The sequence below is a fragment of the Macrobrachium nipponense genome, chromosome 24 (assembly GCF_015104395.2).
Source record: "Macrobrachium nipponense isolate FS-2020 chromosome 24, ASM1510439v2, whole genome shotgun sequence".
Classification (NCBI taxonomy): domain Eukaryota; kingdom Metazoa; phylum Arthropoda; class Malacostraca; order Decapoda; family Palaemonidae; genus Macrobrachium; species Macrobrachium nipponense.
Genome location: NC_061091.1, coordinates 44,922,584 through 44,944,968, shown reverse-complemented (window position 1 = coordinate 44,944,968; position 22,385 = coordinate 44,922,584). Strand labels below are relative to the sequence as shown.

The 22,385-nt window shown below is 40.8% G+C and overlaps 1 protein-coding gene across 2 annotated transcripts in view; it reads left to right on the top strand.

The window, feature by feature from the left end:
- Positions 1-22,385, top strand: part of LOC135205593 (uncharacterized) — a 514,233-nt gene that overhangs the window by 280,193 nt on the left and 211,655 nt on the right. For both annotated transcript variants that reach the window (XM_064236362.1, XM_064236363.1), the window contains exon 7: positions 3,240-3,359. In XM_064236362.1, the coding sequence (XP_064092432.1) occupies positions 3,240-3,359 (120 nt within the window). The remainder of the gene's footprint in view (positions 1-3,239; positions 3,360-22,385) is intronic.

Here is a 22,385-nt window from a genome sequence, read left to right as displayed (position 1 = left end):
CCAGACAACCTCACTTCCATTGCTTCCACCAAGGGTTGTTCGCTTTGGCCCTGACATGCTTCAGGATGACAGGAGCCTCGTCAAAGCAGAAGGTTTTTCATTTGGAGTTGCAGAAGCTATTGCAAGATACAGACACACTTCTTCTAACAACCTTTACCAATTTAAGTGGAACATCTTTAGAAGATGGTGTAGACAGGCTAAAGTCTCTTCTTCTAAGACCACTGTAAGTCAGATTGCCGATTTCCTTCTCTTCTTGAGCTCTACATGGAAGTTATCCCCTTCTACGATTAATGGATATTTTGCTATGCTCAATTCAGTGTTCAAACATAGGGGACTTGATATGGCGTCGATTAGTGATCTGACAGATCTTACGTATTTGGTCTTTGAGACATCAAAAGCACCTAAGGACTGTATTGCATGGAATTTCGATATAGTCCTGAAGTATCTTTCTGGACTCCTCAGAGAAGACGACTGAAGAGGCTCGAAAGGAGGCATCCTTTTAAGCCTCTTCGGTCGTCTTCTCTGAAGAGTTTGACTAAGAGAGCTCGCTTTTTAATTACCTTGGCTTCAGCAAAACGTGTCAGTGAAATACACGCTGTGGATGAGAGTAGGTTTTCCTCAAGGAAATGCAGTTTGTTCCTTAGCCCTTTACTTTATGGTGAAGAACGAGAATCTTTCATTAAGAATATCATGGATATTCTAGGGCCAGAAGAGGAAGAAACACTTCTCTGCCCTGTGAGAGCACTGAGATTATCTTCACAGAATGGAGAAAGTGAGAGGTCCTTCTTTACACTTATGGTGTTTGGTGAAGGATCCTTCTTGCCCTCTTTCCAAGAATGCTCTGTCCTTTTTAAGATCTCTCATCATCAAGGCACACGCCCAAGTTAATGACAAGTCATTTCTGCTGAAGAAGGTAAATGGCGCACTGAAAGGTGTTGCTACCTCGCTGGCATTTTGCAATAACCTATCATTAATGGTGTTCTTACAGTCAACATTTTGGAGATCAAAGTTGGTGTTTGCAATGCATTATTTGAAAGAAGTCGAGACCGTGTTTGAGAACTGTAGGACTCTCAGACCTATATCCATTGCTGGCATGGTATTAGGAGAAGCAACATTGGGGGTTTTGTGTCCTGCTATAATTTTTGCCTTGTATCAAGGTTGTTGGTTTGGGAAGTCTGGAGGTACTTAGTACCTGGAGTACACTCCAGGTGGTTTTGAATAGAGGGTATTGGTTTTAGTTTAGTGTAAGTAACTATGTCTTATTGTTTTCATTGTTGCATCTGGTTCTCACCCAGGCAAGGGCAATGCTAATTTTGTTTTTTCCTTGCTAAGTCAGTGGTTAGGCCCATGACTTCAAGGATCATTCCACTTTGTAGAGAAGACGCACGGTCTAGCTACCATTCTCTCTACTAAGTAAGCTGAGCATCAACCAGAGATAGTACTCGCCTGCATCAGCTCCCTTACAAGGTAAGATATGACAAGCATATGTTCTGTGTTATCACACTGTAACCCTTTTCAGAATTGACATTATTTTCAGGTGTTATCTCCACTACCCTCCACCTTTCAATATGGAATCAACTGAATGATTGCTTGGTAAGACCTTGAATAAAAATGATTTTTTCTAATAGAAGAAGGTCTTATTAGTACTTACCAAGCAATTTGATTTGAACCCTCCCTCCTCCCCACAGGTGGAGTTTGTGGCTGAAATCCAATGAAAGGTATGATGTGTCATACCTATTTACCAGAAGTGGTTGGTAACTGGTTACCTACACTAGTGATGGAGGCGCCACTGCAAAAATTGGAAGCTTGGTCTGCCATGTGCAGGAATCCTACAGTTGAATAATTGCTTGGTAAGTATGAATAAAACCTTATTTTATTATAACAACATTAGTATTCCATATGGGAATTATTGTTTCGGTTGTTTTACGTTTTGGACTTTGTCGGAGGTTCTAGAATGGATTATGTACAAAAACTGAGGTTCAATTAATTGCTGTGTATGCGCCTCAGTGGCATGGTTAGTATGGCCTTGGCGTGCCACCTCGGTGGCCGTGAGTTCGATTCTTGGGTATTTCACTGAGGGGTTAGAGATGTGTATTTCTGGTGATAGAAGTTCACTCTCGACGTGGTTTAGAAGTGACGTAAAGCCGTTGGTCCCGTTACTGAATAACCACTGGTTCCATGCAACATAAAAACACCATACAAACAATTAATTGCTCTGTGAAAAAATCTGTGAATAGGCAAATTTTCTGCAAATAATGTAGATGTATGTTCCACAGAAAAACCCACGAATAACTGAAGCCTCGAATGCTGAACCATGAATAACTGGGAGTTGGCTGTACTGTATATTGTCCTAAACAGAGAGCAAACTGTTTGCTCAAGAGCTGAAGTTGCGTTCAATGGCTTCCAGATTTAGAGAAGTCAGAACTTTGCATCTAGGCCTTGACAGTTGCAACAGCACAAACCTTAACAGGATCTTCCCCCCCCCCCCCCTTTTTTTTTTAAAGATTACTAGTATTTTCAGATTAGTTGGAATTTCAAATTTTTCTTTCTAAAAGTCCACCCAATGCCCCTTGAAATATAGGCCAATACTATTGGTTACTCCTGTTCTTGTGATGTGCTTTTGTTAATATCTACTGTCTTGCAGAGTGCTCTTGATGAAGGTGTAGATGCATCCTTGGTTGGGTTAGGTTTTAATGCAGACTTTGACCTTGTGAATCAGGAAATATTTATGTACTAGCTAAGATAATTGGTAATTGGTGAATTTTAAAACAGGAAGTTAAAAGGGATTTTGACGTAGGAAAAATCTATTTCTGGGTGAGGAAGCCGTGTTGCTCCGTGAAATATGTCTCCTTTAGCACTATTTCTAGTAAAATATTGCCATAATACCAGAGAACTGTTAAATTGAAATGAAATTTTAATTGGCAGAACCTGAAGGGTCTGTGTTGATGGCCAGTATGATAGCTTTAGTAATGTCATTTCAGGTGTTCTTGGAACTTTGTATATGCCGATGATGCTACTTTTCTAGCTGTTGTTCCATCTCATTGCCTTAGATCTGTGGTTGAAGAATCCATGAATACTAGAGATCTGGCACTCATTCATGTGTGGAGTTCTTTAGCTGCAGTCCCTTTCATGAAGCTTGTTGTTTAGAATTAAACTTCCAGTTTTGTTATTTTTTCTGTCTATTTCACCTACGTATTTAACTTTTCATTTTCATTAATAGTATGTTCTTTCATTTTCAGGATATCTTATGGTCATTTATGGAGATATCTACGATTGTAAACGTGCAGCACGAGTCCTGAATTTTCTTAAGGTCTTTGGGGATAAATCCAAACTAAAACTTTTTGGAAGTAAAAGAAATGGTAAGCATTAGTCTTTAAGTATGGGCTTAAACTTTCAGTTATAGTATGTAATGGACACTCCAAATGTTTGTTTGTTCATACGAACCCCTTTGTTATAAATACATATACTTGTTTCTTGCAAATGTTTACCAGGCATCTCATTGGGTGCCATAAGGTGTTGATAATAGAGTTATAGCACTATAACATACCGAACAGAGGTGCCATTAACCGGTTATTGGCGCCATTAATAGAAACTTGGCTCCATAAATTGCTGAGTTTCGTTTAATGGCGGTTTTTGCTTATCAGGACCCCACTGAGATGGAACCCCTGCCAATAACCGGGGGGACTGCCCGTATTTTGTTTTAGTATTTTGTTTGGTCTGTTAGCAAATTTCATAATATTTGGTTCCAAAGGATTTCTTGTCTGTTGATATTTATGGGGCTCAGATAGTTTTATAATTTTTTAATTTCACAAAGATTCTTTAGTACTGGATTTCAGTAGAGGTTCTGTATTACTTGTTATGTGGGCTTAGTAGTTGTACTGATTTTACGTTTCCATGGAGTATTTCGCTACCTCCATTTGATTTCATTGGTTTATATTTCCAGTTGTTCTTGCAAGTGCACAGTAAAAATTACCTTTAGGTCTCTAATTTGTTCTCTGATTTTTATTACTACTGTGAATTACTTTTTATTAATTAATTTAGGATCATTTTTTCTATGTTTGTAAAGTATGTCCTTTCTCATTACTTTAATTTTATGGGGAATTGTAGATTTTTCTTGTCATGGCACAACATACGTGTGTAAGTGTAGGAGGAAAGTCGTGTAGCATGTTTACATCATCCTTAGGTTACATCAGAATGTGTCTTAAACACACATCAATAACTTTTAATACACAAATCACAAGCAAGTTGAATACTATAAGGCAATGTCTTATTGGTAGTCCGAACCAGTTCTTCATACAATTATAATTATTGGTCATTGGCTAAAGGTTTATTCTCCACTTACAGTTTTGTTTTCATCCTATTTCTTATAAGTGTGTGATAGGATGCCGACTTATTTACATGTATTGCTGTAGAGTGGAATGTTCCATTTGTTTAGGGCTCAACTGAAAAATTGTGGTTTTAGTGTATGAATTTATAGATCAGTGGTTTTCTTTGCTCAATGATGGGCTTATAACATGTATATAGTATAGGGCGTCTGGCAAAGATTTTTCACTCTTCCTTTGTAATATCTTGCTGCAAGGTTTGTTTTCAAGACTTGAGTCTCATTGAATGAAGCTTCCATGACCTCGATGCCACCTTGTGTTAAGAGCTGCAAGAGTAGAAAATAACAGCCTTTTCCAATTGTAGCGATTCCTGCCTTTTCTCCTGATGAGAACTCATGTTTTGGAAGTTGCTTTCACCAAGTGGTCATCCTTTACCCGTAGGAGGAATTTTGCCATCTCATCAGTTGCTCTCTCTCTCTCTCTCTCTCTCTCTCTCTCTCTCTCTCTCTCTCTCTCTCTCTCTCTCTCTCTCTCTCTCTCTCTCTCTCTCAAGATTTGGGCCTTCTATTTGTCTCAGGCCATCAGCTTTTGTTTTATTTCATGTAATTAGTGCCATTGCATTGTATTCCAAAAACAAGACAGCCTTTGTGTTTGAGTAACAGTTCTTGGCTGTCATTGATTCATATTTGGATGAGTTAAATGTAGCTCCCTTTCCCCAGTTTAATCCCAGTCACTGCCACCTGCTGCCCCATTATTTTATTCCCTTTGCATTTATCTTTGGGTATTAACGATTTTATGACATCCTTTTGAAGTCCTGTATCCCTGCCTTGTGGCATCAATGCTCTATAATAGTGGCTGTGGTTGCTGTATCATCACCTGTAATACTGTGTGTGATTCTGATGTATCCTCTGTTGCTCACTGACCTGCCTCTATGGAATATCAGTCATCAGTTTCAGCTGAGAAGGCCTCGCTCCCTTCTTCCTAAGAGTATTGAGAAATGAGGTTGCAAGGAGTCACCCTCTCCTGAACCTTCTGTTAGAGAGGCCAGTGCTGAACTTTCAGTGTTGCTTAGACCTCAAACAGTCCTGTTCAACAGCAGTCGCTTTCACCCAGGTGCAACTATGGCTCGAATTATCCTCCTTTAGGTGGTTGCATTGGAGGTCCTTCCAAGTCTCTTTTAGCAAAGGAAAAATGTTGATTACACCTGTCCTTTTAATGCTCTCAAGTCCAAACAAGACCCCTCTTCTCATTGAGGCTGAATTTTCATATCATGCTAGTACTACATCTCTTCGTGCTTCCTGCAATTGCAAGCTGGGCCTCCCCAGATGTCTCTTCTTCGAATATCCCCAACTGGTACGTTTCATCTTCACACTTCTTGCCAAGCATTTTCACTCTCACAGGTGCAATTATGACTACACTCCTGATCATCTTGCATTTTAAGAAGACTCCTCTTCTAGTAAAGGCTCTGGATCTTGTTCTACTTATAGCTCTCTTCCTATTGTTCTTCAGCTATGTCCAAATCACCTGTATATAATCACTGCATCTCCACATATGCTGAGATCCTATACTCCTCGCACTAAGTCTGGTTCAGTTTATCTAAGAATAGTGTAGTAATGAAACCGTGGATGATGTTTGTTCCTCCAGGACAATACTTCCTTTGTGGAAATCCTCAAATTGTGCAAAAATTTCAAAATAGAACAATGCATCTGTTGTTGCTCTTAGGGGCAGTGACATGTTGTTGTGATCAAAGATTTTCAAGCTTCCATTTACTCATGTCTCTTAGGCAGATCCCACACCAATGCAACCAGTTACATGAAACATATCACACGCAACTGGTCACATTCAATCGGTCACCTTGAGGTCCTCACTCCAGAGCAATTATTTTTTAGTTTCACCAGTGTTGTCTGACGAGGAGGAAATGCTTTTGCTTTGTTACATAAGCAGAAGGAAAAGAAGATGATCATGGATTTATCAATATTTTACAAGAATGCTCAAAAAAGGAGTTTTGTTGCTGCTCAAGAGCTACATGTGGACCCTGTGCAATTTCAAGCATTTTACAGAATGTCCAAAGAAACCTTCAATAAACTAATTCATTTGGTGAGAACCAAGATTTTTTAGGCTACAAATTTAATGTTCCCAACTTGCTTGTACTCGCCATTGCAGCATTAGCCATGGCCTTAATGCTTGGAAGCACATACCACTCTCTTCTCAGCAAATTCATAATGCAACTGATTGGCACACGACCAACAAAGCCTATTGCGCTGCGATCAGTTGCACATGACGGCAGTTTCAGAGGTTTAAAAAAATCAATGCGTCAGTTGTAATAACTTTTGCAGTGTCGTAAGCAACTAATTTCATGCAACTGGTTGTGTGTTTGCGATATTCCTTAAGGCCAGCACCTTCAAAAATTTGATCAAATCCAGGGCTGCTCTCCACAGGCAGGGTGTTGCCATCCTTCGTCACAGAAGCAATTACAAAAGATAACCATGCCCATTAATCCTTGTTAGACCCATTACAATTGCAGAGAGGGACATTTGTGATAGGTTCTTCTGCAAGGAATGTTTAACACTTGAATTTGCAGAGTGGATTCTTGTTGGTGACAACTCATTTGTTGTTGCTGGTTCCATTAGTAAAAGATACAGACAAGGCTTATCATCTTCTCCTATTGTCAGGATTTTGATTTTCGTGTTTGTTCTATTTGCTATGTGCAGATGAACATGGTCATGAAGAATGATGCTCCTTTCCAGCACCTTTCCTGCTTACTTCCTTCTGCAAAACTTTCAGTGTTCCTCATTGTTTTTTATCTAGTGGCTGTGGATCTTTTGCATGGAAGTGTGGAGTGTGGATTGTGAGGTGATGGAGACGCTCACCTCTACGGCAACCAGGGCTACCATGCTAAACCTGACCTAGCTGCTTTGGCTTTGTAACTTTTCTGCCAGACCTGCCTCTAATCTGAAGAGAACAGCAGTAGAACTACTTCCAGGGAGTTACTGAGCCTTATGTTGAGACATAATACCAAATATTGGAAAATGATGTTTGTTATCAATGGTAGAACTTGGTGAGCTCAAATAAAATAAAAGAATTCAGAATTAATGTATCCTTGGAAGTACAGCTATTGGCCCTGGGATGGGAAACTGCTCTATTTTATCTGGAGATTAGACACACAGGCAGTCCTCATTGTTGGTGACCTGCTTTAAGGGGGCCAGCCGGCTAATGCCATTTTTTAAGGACAGGACTTTGATATTCATACCACTTAATGAGGTGACTTGGGATATCTCCAAACCGCATATGATTTTCGCCTCTGACCTTCGGTTTTGTGACGCCAGGGCGATTTATCCCGAAAATAACCATTTTTCAAATTCTATCTCCTCTCTTGATATTTAATATTAAGACCTAGGATTACTACCATATATAGACCTGATGTAGACCTCCAATTGAATAAGGAGTTTTTTTTCTAAAAGTCATTTTATTGCTAGATATGAATTTTTCAATATGGTAAAAAAAAATAAACCCTATAAATCAGAAGAAAAAAATTTATAAAAAAAAGACGAAAAAAATAGGAAAAAAGGGCTCTATTTGATTGTTCTATAATGTCTTTCTGAGTTATATACCAAATTCCAATGTTATAGCTTTAAAACTAAGTGAGAAGATATATTTTGAAGGTCAATAAGTATAGTTTTGAGATACGGGCGTTCAAAGTTTTCCTTCGCATTTCTGTAAAGACAATGTTAATAAATAATGATTATTATGAATGTATATTTCTTTTTTGTGTATTAATAAACCAAAACTATTTTATTTATCATAATTTAATCATAAATGATGATCCCTTTGCTCATATATCATAGCCTGGGGCACTGCTTGAGGCACTCCTTCCTACGCAACTCTCTCTCTCTCCCCTTCACTAACTCGGCTTATTACAGCGAATTTTCTTCTTCTGTATGTTAGCGAGATGTTGTCCTTGTATTTTCCTCTTTGGCATGATGAAATTCTTGCCGAAACAAAGATAAACAAACGTAAATGCAAGAGAATGTCAGAGGTGAAACTCGAAGGTGTACTCTCTTTTTACAAAGACAATTTAATAAATCATGATTATTATGAATTTCATATTCCATTTTGGGTATTAAAAAACTAAAACTTTGTTTTTGTTCATGAAACTTACCTGTCAGATATATATATAGCTGTATTTTCTGAAGTCCGACAGAATTTCAAAAACTTCCGGCACACGCAGTGGTCGGCCAAGTGGTTAGTACCCATTCCCGCCGCTGGGAGGCGGGTATTCGTATTTTTTCTGTTGCCGGTGCTGGAAACACCTGTTTTCAGTACCTCCGTCTTAGGATTTTGGAAACTTCATTGCTGCTAAGTATCCTAATTGTCTTTTGATTTTTTACTTGGATTTGTGGCTAGGCATACGCTATCTTAAATTGATTTGAATTTGATTCATTTTTGCATAAGATATCTGAATCTAGTTAGGCTAGTTTCAGAGGGTGTTGTCTGCAAAGATAGGGCGTGGCTACCGAAAGCTTCGTTATATCCGCACTTGGTATGCACGAGGGGTATGGGTCTTGCTTCTTTGTTGAGATTTGTCATGTAAGGAGTGTGAGACTTTGTCTAATTCCGTAAGGAAGACGTATGATTCGTATGTACGCAATTAATCAGTAAACAAAAGTCAGGGTAGTGAACCTGCTAACCTTCCTGTAGACTTTATTTTGCCTAACCCTGTAGTTTGGCCTACGGGCTATGAATATGTCTGCGAGAGGTGCTCGCTCTCCTTCATTGTTGTGAAGAGTGCTACTTATGTAATTGTTACTCCTAACCCTGTAGTGTTGCCTTCGGGCCCTAAAACAGTGTCTGTAGAGGGTATTGCCCTTTCTCTAATACTCTATCGATTCGTAACTTAGAATCGAAAGTGCTTGCTTTAGAGAGCAAAAGTGAAGTGGCTAAGTGCAGTGACAGTGCCCCTTGTGTAGTGGAGGGTGCGTCAGATCGGCCTTATTTCGCCTCTAGGCCGGGACCTCTGCTTGACTCCCAGGAACACAGGGAGAGAGCATGTCGAAAGCCGAAGGAGGGTTACGAGGAACCCCCACCGATCTGACGTGCCTTCGGCAGACCTGAAGATACTCCCAGGCTGCCAAAGTGCGTGCACGTGCACGAATCCTGAAGGATTGCTTCTCGTCCTCCAAAGCGTCCTCCCCGCGCAGGGGTTGGAGCTTTCGGAAGCTTTATAGAAGAGGACGCTTCACGTCCTCTCTCTCTCTCTCTCTCTCTCTCTCTCTCTCGTTATGCGTTTCAGTGAGAAGTAAGAAGGTGAACGTTGCCTGATCACGTGTACGTCTTTCCACCGAGAAATACGAATAAGAAGTCATAGTTGCAGGACGCTTTTGAGAGCGGACGTCCGAGCTTTGTTACTGTGAGAATAAGAAGGCGTTCCCTCGCCCCTCGATTCTCACATGATCAACCCTTCTCCTGAGACTGCTTCGTGCAGTCGGATTTCTCTCCGAGATGTATCTCGCTCTTCCCTGAAGGCAGTTTCTCTTGCTTGTTTTGACGCCTGTCAGGAGCGTGACGCTTTTCTGCACGCTTCTTTTGACGCTCGGCTTGGACAGGCGCTCGGATGGACGCCAGGCGCGCGTGGGTGCACGCCAAGCGCGCGCGGGTGCACACCAAGCGTGCACCAGTGGACGCCGAGCGTGCGCCAGTGGATACCGAACGTGCGCGCGCCAGGTGTGTCGCCTGGCTGAACGTTTCTGTTGAACTCTTCAAGCTCTTGTTTACGATTTGGGCCTAAAGAATTTTTACCTCTACCTTCGGTGATACCTTCTACCTCACCTGCAAAGAACGTGAAGTAAGCAGTGCTTCGGAGGAAGCTTAAAGTGAACAGACAACTTCGTCTTCGAAACCCAGCAAGACCTCGGGTTTCGGGAATTCAAGAGGTCTCTGTCAATTTATATTGCTTTTCGCAAAGGTGGATGGAGTTAAGGAAAGCTCAAGGGAAGATCTCGTTTGCTCTACCGCAGTCAAGACTTTGCGATAAGGCAGTTACGGGTTATGTAAAAGCTCGACGTCCTCCACGTCATGATGCTCGAAAACGTTGGGTAGGAATCTTGCAAAGGCACTCATCAAGAGGACGCTCTTCAGGAAAGCGCAAGACAGGACTTCCTTTGCCATACTGCCAATAAATTTAGGTTACAAGCTTTTCAGTCCATCTGAAGGGGCTTTTCAGATGATAGATTTTGTTAGTTCCTAGTTCGGGACTACGCTGCCGAAGTTGAACATCAGGGTCCTACCTGCAGTAAGCCCAGTCTCTTAACAGGATTCTTGCCCCTTCCTCGATTGATACGTGAATCGGAAAAATAATATGCTCGACTTCCTGGATTACGTTTTGTCAATTCAGTGACTTTCCCCCATTGACAATATACTATTGTTTTGTCAAGTAAGTGGGTATCCCCTCATTGACAAAATATCTCTTTGTCCCGTAAATGGGTTAGATCTCATTGACAAACATCTCAATAACTTTATATTGCGTAAGCGGATAAGCTCTTATTGACAAGATTCGGAAGAGCTCTCATTCATCAATCGCAGACTCGTACAAGAAATAGACTTGTAGACTACATCAATGAACGCTTATGTCCAATAACATAAGAAGCTTGAGCTGTCCGCTTCGATTCTCTAAGATTTGTTCATGAAACTTGCCTGTCAGATATGTATGTAGCTGTATTTCCAAATTCAGTTATAGATATGTCTGCCAGGTAAGTTTGAACAAACTTTATTGTATCATAACAATATCATATTTTGCCTTGCGTTATTTTACTACTGGTTGGTTCAAGTCATATACGCTTGCTGTAGTTACCTCTTCGGATGGCAACCGAGAGGTCCATTGTCTATTATTTTAAGGACATTTAATCGTTACTCCCTGCAGCCTTCCAGGAGTTTCCGATTTATCTTTTACCGTTGTATGGTAGTGTTATGACGACACAAACGCACCTCTATATTTAGCGTTCTCTGTTTCGCTTAAATATACCAGCTTGAGAGTCTCTTCCTGCTCAAAAATAACGGACATATTTCTTCGTAGAATAGAGTAGCTGGCAACCCAGGCATAACGGTAAGAGACGACGAAAGTAAGCTGCTGTCACTGTCCTCCAGTCCAACCGAGCCAGTACCAGCTCGTTCGCTGTCATGCGCGGTAGGCTACGTCTCTCTCTCCTGCGGGATTGACCGACTAACCGTATCTCTGCCCTACAATCACGGACTTTAGCCTAAGATTGAGGGGATTTCTTACATGAATGAATAAACATTGCATTCGTTTTGCCTTACTATGTTCAGCAGAGATATCTCTTACTTTTTTCAGTGCTCGTTACCGCACGGTATAGGACTACGAGTCTACCGCAACATTGTACTATTATATGCTCTCCTGCTTAGGCAAAGCGCAGCCTTATTAGGGAAGTAAGCATACTCGGTGAGGGAATGGATGAGCATGCTGGGGACCATTTCCTTCCTGAAGAAGTTTGTTTCCTTGAATAGACTGCAATTCAGACCTCTACAGTTTTTTCCTACCGGAAAACTGAAATTTTATCCAAGATCTAGGAATGATTCTGAACATCTCTCAGTGCGTCAAGTATCACCTGAGGTGATAGAGAAGGTGCCGGACATCTGGAGAGGGTTTCAGATGTCCAGGAACATAATCTGAAAGAAGTGGAAGCAATTCTGTCGTCCCTCCAGTCCTCGAAACGAGTTTTTGGAACCAGTAGTCCAGATCAACTCGGATATTCCACAGCTCTCTCATATCTTAAGAAGTATCTTCTCTCGGTCCCTGTTCGAGTTTACGAGAAAGAGTGTATTATAACAACAGGCATAGAACGTAACGATCCTCTAGAGGTTCGTTACAGGATTGCAAAAGTCCGTACGAATCTTCTCGATCGACAGCAGCAACTACTGACTTCCGAGTGGAATCTTTGTATAGAAGTATGTTGAGAGTTGTGGAGACTTTAAGGACGTCCTTTCATTTATCTCTTCGCTATGTTGAGGAAGAAGAGGCTTCTTCTCTGCTCCCTTATTCTCGATCCGGGAGCGGTAGCATTAAACGCCATCCTATGGTATTGAACGGGGATGGATGTTTAGTCTCTTTTCCACGTTTTTCAAACGCTTAGGAAATGTAATAAGATGATTTAAGACGTCACAGGGAGCGACAATGACGCTGATCGCCCCATGTTGGCCTTCAAGATCCTGGATTCACAGAGGTCACGTCCTTCCTAGTTCATTTTCCAAGGACCTTTTCCGAGAGAGTCGGTCTACTCTAACACGAAAGGTACCTATAACCTCTCCGCTCTGAGTCTGACTACGTTCAGACTATCGAGATGTTGACAGGAATAAGATTACTGTCTTCCCTTTCCGTCTGAAGAATGGGATAAGCTGGCAGTCACAACTATTAAAGAATACGCAAATATGTTGTTGACGGCCTTTGGGCTCAGAGATTTGCTTCTGTCAAACAACAAAGCCCTTCACGATCTTTGAGTTCTATGGAATCTCGAAAGTCGCTCACCATCTACTTTTTGTCTCACCTGTTTTCTCGGAGTCAGACACTCGTGCGAGATCAGGCGACATTTAGTAGCCCTGAGTTTCTTGTTGACGAAGTCGGTTGCATTGATACACTCCCGATGATCGTGTAACATGAGACCAGGTTGGACTGTCAGGCATTCGTCCTTCGGGACTGAATCGCCTTTTTGCTCTGCGCTCCTTTCTTCTGGCGCCAGAAGCTCGAGTCAGGAGTTGCTCATGAGTTGATTCGCTGACGACGTTGGGTTGAGTTGATACACCCCCAAGGTTTGCTTAGCTTGAATCGCCCAGGCAGTCCAGACACTCATCCTTCAGCGAAGAATAGTGCATTATAGTCTTCAGGGTACAGCCTTGCTGTCCTTGATTCGTCTGACTGGTCACCTGGTCGGTCACCTGACTTTAGTACAGACAGACTGACTGTGCATGTCCAGATCGAAGCTTTCTATATGGAACTTAGACGTAGTCTGAAGTTCTTGATGTCAAAGCATTTCGAACCTCTCCTTTCGGTTAACTTATTGCACGTGACCAGAAAGGCCTATTTTCTAACCACTCTAGATACCACAAAGAGGGTTAGTGAGGTTTTAAGCCATCGTCAGAAGTTTTGGCTTTAGGGAACACAATGCGGTGTGTTCGCTAAACCTTCCGTTGTGGCCTAAGAATGGAAACCCGTCTAGTCCTTGGGCCAGGAGCTTGGAATCAAGGGATGGCACAAGTTATTGGGCAAGAGCCAGAGAGAGTCCTGTGCCCTGTCGGGTCTCTCAAGTTTTATCTACATAAAACTAAAGAAAGTCGAAGTCCTTCGGACAATCTGCAGTGTTCCGAAAAAGACCAGACTTGCCCATATCAAAGAACACCCTGGTTTTAGTGTTAAGGAGTTCTTTCTAAAAGGCTCCTTCATTGTGTTTGCACAAAGATTTGAAATCTTTTGATCTGAATGCTCACGAGGTGAGGGCGCGGCCTCGGAAGCATTTCAACAGAGCATGGCACTCAGTAACATACTGAGTACCACGTTTTAGCGAAGCAACTCTGTGTTCGCTTCACATTTCCTCCGGGATGTGAAGACGGCATATGAGATCTGCTGCTCGCTAGGGCCATACGTGTCTGCAGACACAATCTTGGGGGCAAGAAGTACCACTCAATCTATCCTGTAGAAAATGGTTAGGAAGAGCTCTTAATTTAGTTATTGAGTCGCCGCCAATGGCGACTTCTTAACTCTTTATCCTTAGTTAAAATGCCTTAACTTTGGCTAGGTTGGTCAGGTGGTGATATATATATATATATATATACAGTGGTACCTCGAGATACGAAATTAATCCGTTCCGAGACGGCCTTCGTATTATGAGTTTTTCGTATCTTGGAACACATTTTACATGTAAAATGGCTAATCTGTTCCAAGCCCTCCAAAAACACCCCGGTAAATTATATTTCCAGGCCTAAAACACATGTTCTAGGGTTACGACGGAAGAAATATGTCTCCAAAAAGGCAAAATACTGTACATACTTGAGTAATATTCAACTGCATGTAATGTTCAACCCCATTTTTACTGCATATATTAGGACTTTAGCATATGTCCCTTAGCAATAAGCCTAGCCTATGTTAGCAGTTGCTACTGTAGCCTAGTCTATGATTCTGACATCTAAACCTAAGAGCTAAAAGCTTAGAATATGCCAATAAAATGTATAAATAATCAGTATGTACTCATTTCAAATAATTATTAATTAATCATTAACTATAATACACAAACAAAGAAAAAACAAACCTTCCAATCGATTGTTTACATTCTTACGAGTATCGAACGAGCGCCAAGCAATCATTTTTCCTAGCACACAGTAAGCCATAAATTGTCATTAATATCTCTCTTCAACTAATGAAACCACCAAACAGTATAATAACCATTCATTTCTATTCTTTATTCTATCTTTACCTAATGGAGATACCGAGTTACTGACAGCTGTAATGAAACATACGTAATACGTAACGTAATAATAAAACAGAAGAAGAATTCTAAAAAATACCTATTTGTTGGCAGACTGATTTATTTTATATTTTCTGATATCTAATTCACAATTTTTTATTAAATGTATTTGCATGTACTCATTCAAATAATTATTAAGTAACCATTAACTATAATAAACAAACAAAAAAAAAGCTTCCAAACGTCTGTTTACATCCAGCTCTTACTAGTATCGAACGATCGCCAAGCAATCACTTTTACACAGTAAGCCATAAATTTTCATTTTCTTCTTCAACTACTGAAACTACCAAACAGTATGATAACCATTCATTTCTATTCTTTATTCTATCTTTACCTAATGTTTTTTTTTATTAAATGTATTGCATGAATAAGTTTTTCAATTTACAGCAACCTTTTACCAATAGAATACTTAAAGCACAAGGGGTAGATGCTGACCAATAGGAGAGCAGGACCTTATGGGGTGACTAGCATCAGGAACCAATGGGAGAGCGGGAGGATGTTGGCGAGTTTACTCAGTTGGCGGCGCGGGAGTTTTAAAATTGTTCTCGGTGGTCCGGGCGAATCTCGGGACTTTACAGCAACAACCTTTCGTATCTTGAAAACTTTTCGTATGTAGAGTAGTAAAATTTTTCGCAGTAAAATTTTTCGCATTGGCTTTCGTATCTCGAGTTTTTTCGTATCTCGAGGTACTACTGTATATATATCTATATATATATATATATATATAGTATATCTATATATATAGATATATTATATATATATAGATATATTTTACTTCTTAGCCCACATAGTATGGTCAATATGGTCTAGTCACATTGTGGTCTTGCCCCCGTTGACAGATCATCTGGAGTGCACCAGCTTTATAGGTCTCTACCTCGCTGGCAACTCTAGTAAAGCAGAAGCAGACTTGGGTGACAGTAATCACGAAGTCAGCTATGCTAACAGGTGGAACCAAGATGTAAATCATCTGCATGCATTTGTTTCCCAAAATCCTTCAATTCTGTCCCTTCCCACCTCCAACGGTGGGATTCAGCTATATATATATCTGACAGGTAAGTTTCATGAACAAAATGATATTGTTATGATACAATAAAGTTTGTTCATACTTACCTGGCAGATATATATAATCAAGTACCCACCCACCTCCCCTCAGGGGACAGTGGAAATAAAAATTATGAATAGAAAATGGGAATGGTTCCTGATACCTGCCTCCCAGCGGCAGGAATGGGTACTAACCACCTGGCTGATCACTGCATGTGCCGGAAGTTTTTGAAATTCTGTCGGACTTCAGAAAATACAGCTATATATATATCTGCCAGGTAAGTATGAACAAACTTTATTGTATCATAACAATATCATATTTATCATAAATGAAGTTCTCTGTGCTCAAAGATTGTAGCCTTGGGCACAGTGTGACATGTGCTGTCAGGCAAGACGGGGGCGTTACTATGCAACCCTTACTACGCAACCCTCCCCTCTCATTTCACTAACTACGCGTATATTATGATATTCTGTAATAATACTTGAGCGATTTTTCTTCGTCTGTATGTTAGCGAGATGTTTTCCTTGTCTTTTCCTCATTGGCATGATGAAATTCTTGCCGAAACATACATAAACATACGTAAAAGCAAGCGAATGTCAGAGGTGAAATCGAATGTGTAGACTACTTGAAGTTTGTGCTTGCACTGATGGTTGCACTTGGTAGCTGACTGAAGTGAAGTCTCCCTTCTCGACTCGGGGAATGTCTACAGATGCCATTTCTCCCAATTTCTTTGACAATAATTATCAAAATTTACAATAATGGAAGAAATATTGCATTTTCTTGTACGGATCAATGTTTTAGGCTTATTGAGGTATGTTAACTAATTACCCTGTAACTACGAAAGTAAGAGGAATTTTGACGAAATATTTCGTATACTTATTCTCAATTGCCATATGAAACTCCATGAATTTTTTCATGACTTTGCATTTTTCGCCCTCATTTTTCGCCCTATACCCCCATATATAAGGGTTCTGGCTGGCCCCCTTAATGGGGCTTGTCTAGCCAAAATGCACCTATTTCCAGTTATCAGCGCCGATAATATATCTAACAGAGAAAGCTGGTTATTGGCGCCGATAATGCCCAGGGCAAGGGCAGTATTTCTTTGTTGTTCTTTGATGAGCCAGCGGTATGTGCCTATGGCTCCGAAGATATCCCAGTGATGTAGAGGTGACAACCACCAACCAGAGGGAGTATCCACCTGCAGCGGCTCGTTTACAGGGTAAGGTATGACAAGCACGATGTTAGTGCTATCACCTTTTTGTCTTTTTAAGAAATCCTTCATATTATCAAAAAGAGACTTGCTCCACATCCCTCCACCTATCTGTGTGGAATCAGCTATGTAATTGCTTGGTAAGACATTGAAATAAAAATTATATTTTGATAGAATCAGATTTCATTTTAAATTTACCAAGTAAATTGTCTTTTTAAGAAATCCTTCATATTATCAAAAAGAGACTTGCTCCACATCCCTCTACCTATCAATGTGGAATCAGCTATGTAATTGCTTGGTAAGACATTGAAATAAAAAATTATATTTTGATCGAGTCAGATTTCATTTTAAATTTACCAAGTAATTACAAAATCAGAGCCGTACCTCCTCCCCACAGGTGCAGTTTGTGGCCAAAACCAAATTGGAGTCTGCTGTGTTTCATACCTGGTGGTCTGGAAAGTGGGTGGATATCGGTCACCTGCACTAGTAATGGCAGCACCACTGCTAAATTTGAATTTGGGAACCTATAGCTATGTAATTGCTTTGTAAGTATGAAATAAAATCCAATCTTATTATGAAAATACATATCTTGTCTCCTGGAAAAAGCAGGAGCAAGGCAATAAGCTGAAAGCACTTAAAAGAGGTTCCAGTTTAGTGGCCTCAAAAGCAAAGTAGAATGCATTCATTTTCTCTAGTGAAAATGTCGGGGATTAAGAGATAAATAGGAAGAACTATCAGAAGTGTCTCCTGTATATGTATAGGCAGTCCCTGATTATTAGCAGCCTTGGTTATCAGCAATCCTGTTTTATGGTAATTGTCTTGGGCCGAAATGCACCGATTTCTGGTTATCAGTGCCAATAATAGAGTATTGGTGCCGATACATACCTAACAGAGGTGCCATTAACTGTGGATTTTCGGTTATCACCGATTTTTGCTTTTCAAGCCGTCAGAACAGGAATCCCATTAACTAAGGGACTGCCAGTATAGCTTTGCAGAAGACTTATGATTGGTAATAATACATTTCCTACCCCACAAGGTTATGCATCCTATCATTACCCCTTTAATATGAATATAAGAAGCCATGGGGGTGTAGCTTTATATATATATGTACAGAAAGGCAGTCCCATGTCATCAGCAGCTTGTTTATCAGCGATCCAGTTTTACACTTGATTGTTTACCTATGACAATAACTGGATTTTTGGCAGTGATGTGTACTGATCCCCATTTAACAGCAGTGCCAATCCCTGGATATTGGCGATTTTTTTTTTTGCGGTTATTGTCACACCATTGGGAATGGAACCCCCACCAATAACTGGGGACTACCTGTGGTATTCAAAGTAAGACCCTGTAAAATTCTATTAGAGTCCAATCTACAGTGAAAGTGATAGGTGTGTAGATCCATTTGCAAAGAAAATATACAGTATACAGGCGGTCCCTGGGTTACGACGGGTCCGGCTTACGACGTTCCGAGGTTACGACGCTTTTTCTTAAATATTCATTGAAAAATCCGCCGTGGGTTATGACGCTTGTTCCGAGGTTACGACGCTGATGCTTCCGACGTTCCGAGTTAACGACGCTTTTAAAAAACGCATACTATGATAAGAATCCTTTATAGTTTAGCACAGTATATTAATAAAAATAAGTTTTTGGTTAGATTACAACAAAAATTTTGAGGTTATGATGATTTTCGACACTTTTTATGTCGTATTTTTTAAATTTTTTTAGTGACGCCTCATATGCGGAACTAGTTTCCGAGCGAATGAATACACTAGCTTGGGATGTGCAGTTTATAACAGTCCAAAAGTGCAAATAATGAAAAAATCATTGCTTGTTTCCAGTATACATAATTAACAAAACTAAGTTTCTGGTAATATTACAACGCAAATTCCAGGTTACGACGGTTTTTTATGCCTTTTAACGATACCTCATATGCAGAACTAGTTTCTGAGCGGAGGGCGCATAAATTAATTTACGCTATTAAACTGTATGGTAACCATAGTCAAGGATAAGGAACGCATTCTCAAACAGTATACATATCCTTTAATACAAAACAGCAAAATATCATTGAAACATTATTTCACTTAAAGAATCCATTTATACTCTACTTAGACTTGGATATAAAAACCATAGTTTCTCTCTCTCTCTCTCTCTCTCTCTCTCTCTCTCTCTCTCTCTCTCTCTCTCTCTCTCTCTTTGTATTTTCCAACGAAAATAATCACTAATTAGTGTATTTTGATGTTTATTTTCATGACTAAATACATTTTTATAATACAAAAATGATTTACTAATTTTCAAATATTAATTTTGATTAATACTGTATTAGTAAGTTTAATAAGTTGAAATGATATCACCTAATAAGAATAATAATTCTCTCTCTCTCTCTCTCTCTCTCTCTCTCTCTCTCTCTCTCTCTCTCTCTCTCTCTCTCTCTCTCTCTCTCTCTCTCTACTACAAAGATGTATGTTTTTTTGTATGATAAATAAATGATTTACTATTTTCAAATATTAATATTAATTTATACAGCAATAATATCAATTCATTAAAGAAAATACCATAGGGAATTAGTAAGATTTTAGCTTATATTTGAAAAATTATGGAAGAATGAAGGAAATCCCAGTCTTCTTCCAGTAACCTTTTCTCGAGATCCAGGTACTAAAACTGTCAGATATATCAAGTTCTGTGACAGCTAGGAGGGGGAAGAGCTGCAGTGTTGCAATCATGTGTCCATGAAATCACTCTCTCTCTCTCTCTCTCTCTCTCTCTCTCTCTCTCTCTCTCTCATTTACTGAGACTCAAGATTTTTTATGTACTTGTACTATTTGTTTTTAATACTTTCAAATAATAATAATAATAATAATAATAATAATAATAATAATATGTTTTGTTAAAAATGACTGCTGCTTCAGCACTATTAATCTTATAAAGAGTCTTCTCTATCTTTCTGATGACGGCTTTCTCGTTGTTGTTTAGACTGGCGAGCAACGCACCAAAGGGCATGGTAAAATTCGGTTGAGACATTTGATTTATTATTACTTATACAATTCTCTCTCTCTCTCTCTCTCTCTCTCTCTCTCTCTCTCTCTCTCTCTCTCTCTCTCTCTCTCTCTCTCTCTCTCTCTAACGCGAACATTTCCTCCTGATCGACAGGACATTATCAAGCGATAACTGCTGAGGACTGAATTCCAGTGGCGAGTCCTTCTCCTTATATCGTGGTGTTGCGAGCTCTTCAGTACGGTCAGAGCACTTCTCCGGCAGGTCGAGTTTTTATTGGTTCCCGGGAAGGTGACTCATACGGCGGGCGTTGACGAGTCTTGCAGACCTTCTCAGGTAGGGGGTATCACCGGGAGCCTCTTGATTGGCTTCTACCTGCGTGACGTCACCCCTGGTATTATTCTCATGTCCGTGTTCGTTCCATGCGCGCTGGTACTTTCGTTAGGGGGAGGGGTGTGGTCTCCTCACACACGTCGGTATCAGGAACGCTTCTTGGGTGGTATTGAGGGGAGGCTTTTCCTCGAGGATGAGCAGCGCTTCTAGGAGACGCAGACGTCGTGGGTCAGGTGCTCTCCCGATGATCTTAATATTCCTGACGATGTCCGTCGCTCCGTGATGTTTCTGCGGTGTACTGCAAGGGCGTGCTGCCTAATGGCGCCCTCCTGGGCATGGCAGGAAATCCTTTTTGACAGGCGCATCGTCGTCATGCCGATGTAAATCCCAGGGCATCCTTGGGCGGGGCATACGTATCGGTAGACGACGTTGGACTGCTTCAGGGGGTCTCCTGCTGGTGGGGAGGGGTTGTTCTTCATCAGGAGGTCTTTCGTACGCCGATTCTTGTAGTAAATAATGAGGGACACTCTCTTTCCTTCCTCCATGGGGCGGACGTGTTCCATGAAGAAAATAATAGAGGAACACGTCCGCCCCATGGAGGAAGGAAAGAGAGTGTCCCTCATTATTTACTACAAGAATCGGCGTACGAAAGACCTCCTGATGAAGAACAACCCCTCCCCACCGGCAGGAGACCCCCTGAAGCAGTCCAACGTCGTCTACCGATACGTATGCCCAAGGATGCCCTGGGATTTACATCGGCATGACGACGATGCGCCTGTCAAAAAGGATTTCCTGCCACGCCCAGGAGGGCGCCATTAGGCAGCACGCCCTTGCAGTACACCGCAGAAACATCACGAGAGACGACATCGTCAGGAATATTAAGATCATCGGGAGAGCACCTGACCCACGACGTCTGCGTCTCCTAGAAGCGCTGCTCATCCTTGAGGAAAAGCCTCCCCTCAATACCACCCAAGAAGCGTTCCTGATACCGACGTGTGTGAGGAGGACCACACCCCTCCCCCCTAACGAAAGTACCAGCGCGCATGGAACGAACACCGGACATGAGAATAATACCAGGGGTGACGTCACGCAGGTAGAAGCCAATCAAGAGGCTCCCGGTGATACCCCCTACCTGAGAAGGTCTGCAAGACTCGTCAACGCCCGCCGTATGAGTCACCTTCCCGGGAACCAATAAAAACTCGACCTGCCGGAGAAGTGCTCTGACCGTACTGAAGAGCTCGCAACGCCACGATATAAGGAGAAGGACTCGCCACTGGAATTCAGTCCCTCAGCAGTTATCGCTTGATAATGTCCTGTCGATCAGGAGGAAACGTCGCGTTAGAGAGAGAGAGAGAGAGAGAGAGAGAGAGACGAGAGAGAGATGAGAATTGTATAAGCAATAATAAATCAAATGACTCAACCGAATTTTACCATGCCCTTTGGTGTGTTGCTCGCCAGTCTAAGCAACAATGAGCCGTCAGCGTCTCAGAAAGATAGAGAAGACTCTTTATAAGATTAATAGTGCTGAAGCAGCAGTCATTTTTAACAAAACATGTCTACGAGAGGGTCTCCTTCCGAAATAATAATAATAATAATTGTAATTACAAAATTCATATGTGATAGTATTTTAAAGAAATACAATACGCACTAATCTATCCATGTCACTTTTAATTAAGGTTAACAACTCTCTCTCTCTCTCTCTCTCCTCTCTCTCTCTCTCTCTCCTCTCTCTCTCTCTCTCTCTTCTCTCTTTCTTTTGCCACACAAGATAATAATGTGTCATAGTGGTAACTCTCTCCCTCTCTTTCGCTGGAAGCGTTATAAGTATTTCTTGAGAGAACAGAGAGAGAGAGATAAACTCTCTCTCTCTCTCTCTCTCTCTTTTACCGAGATGAAAGAATTTTTATGGTACTTAGTATGTAAAATGTTTATTGATAATTTCAGTTTAATATTATAATAAT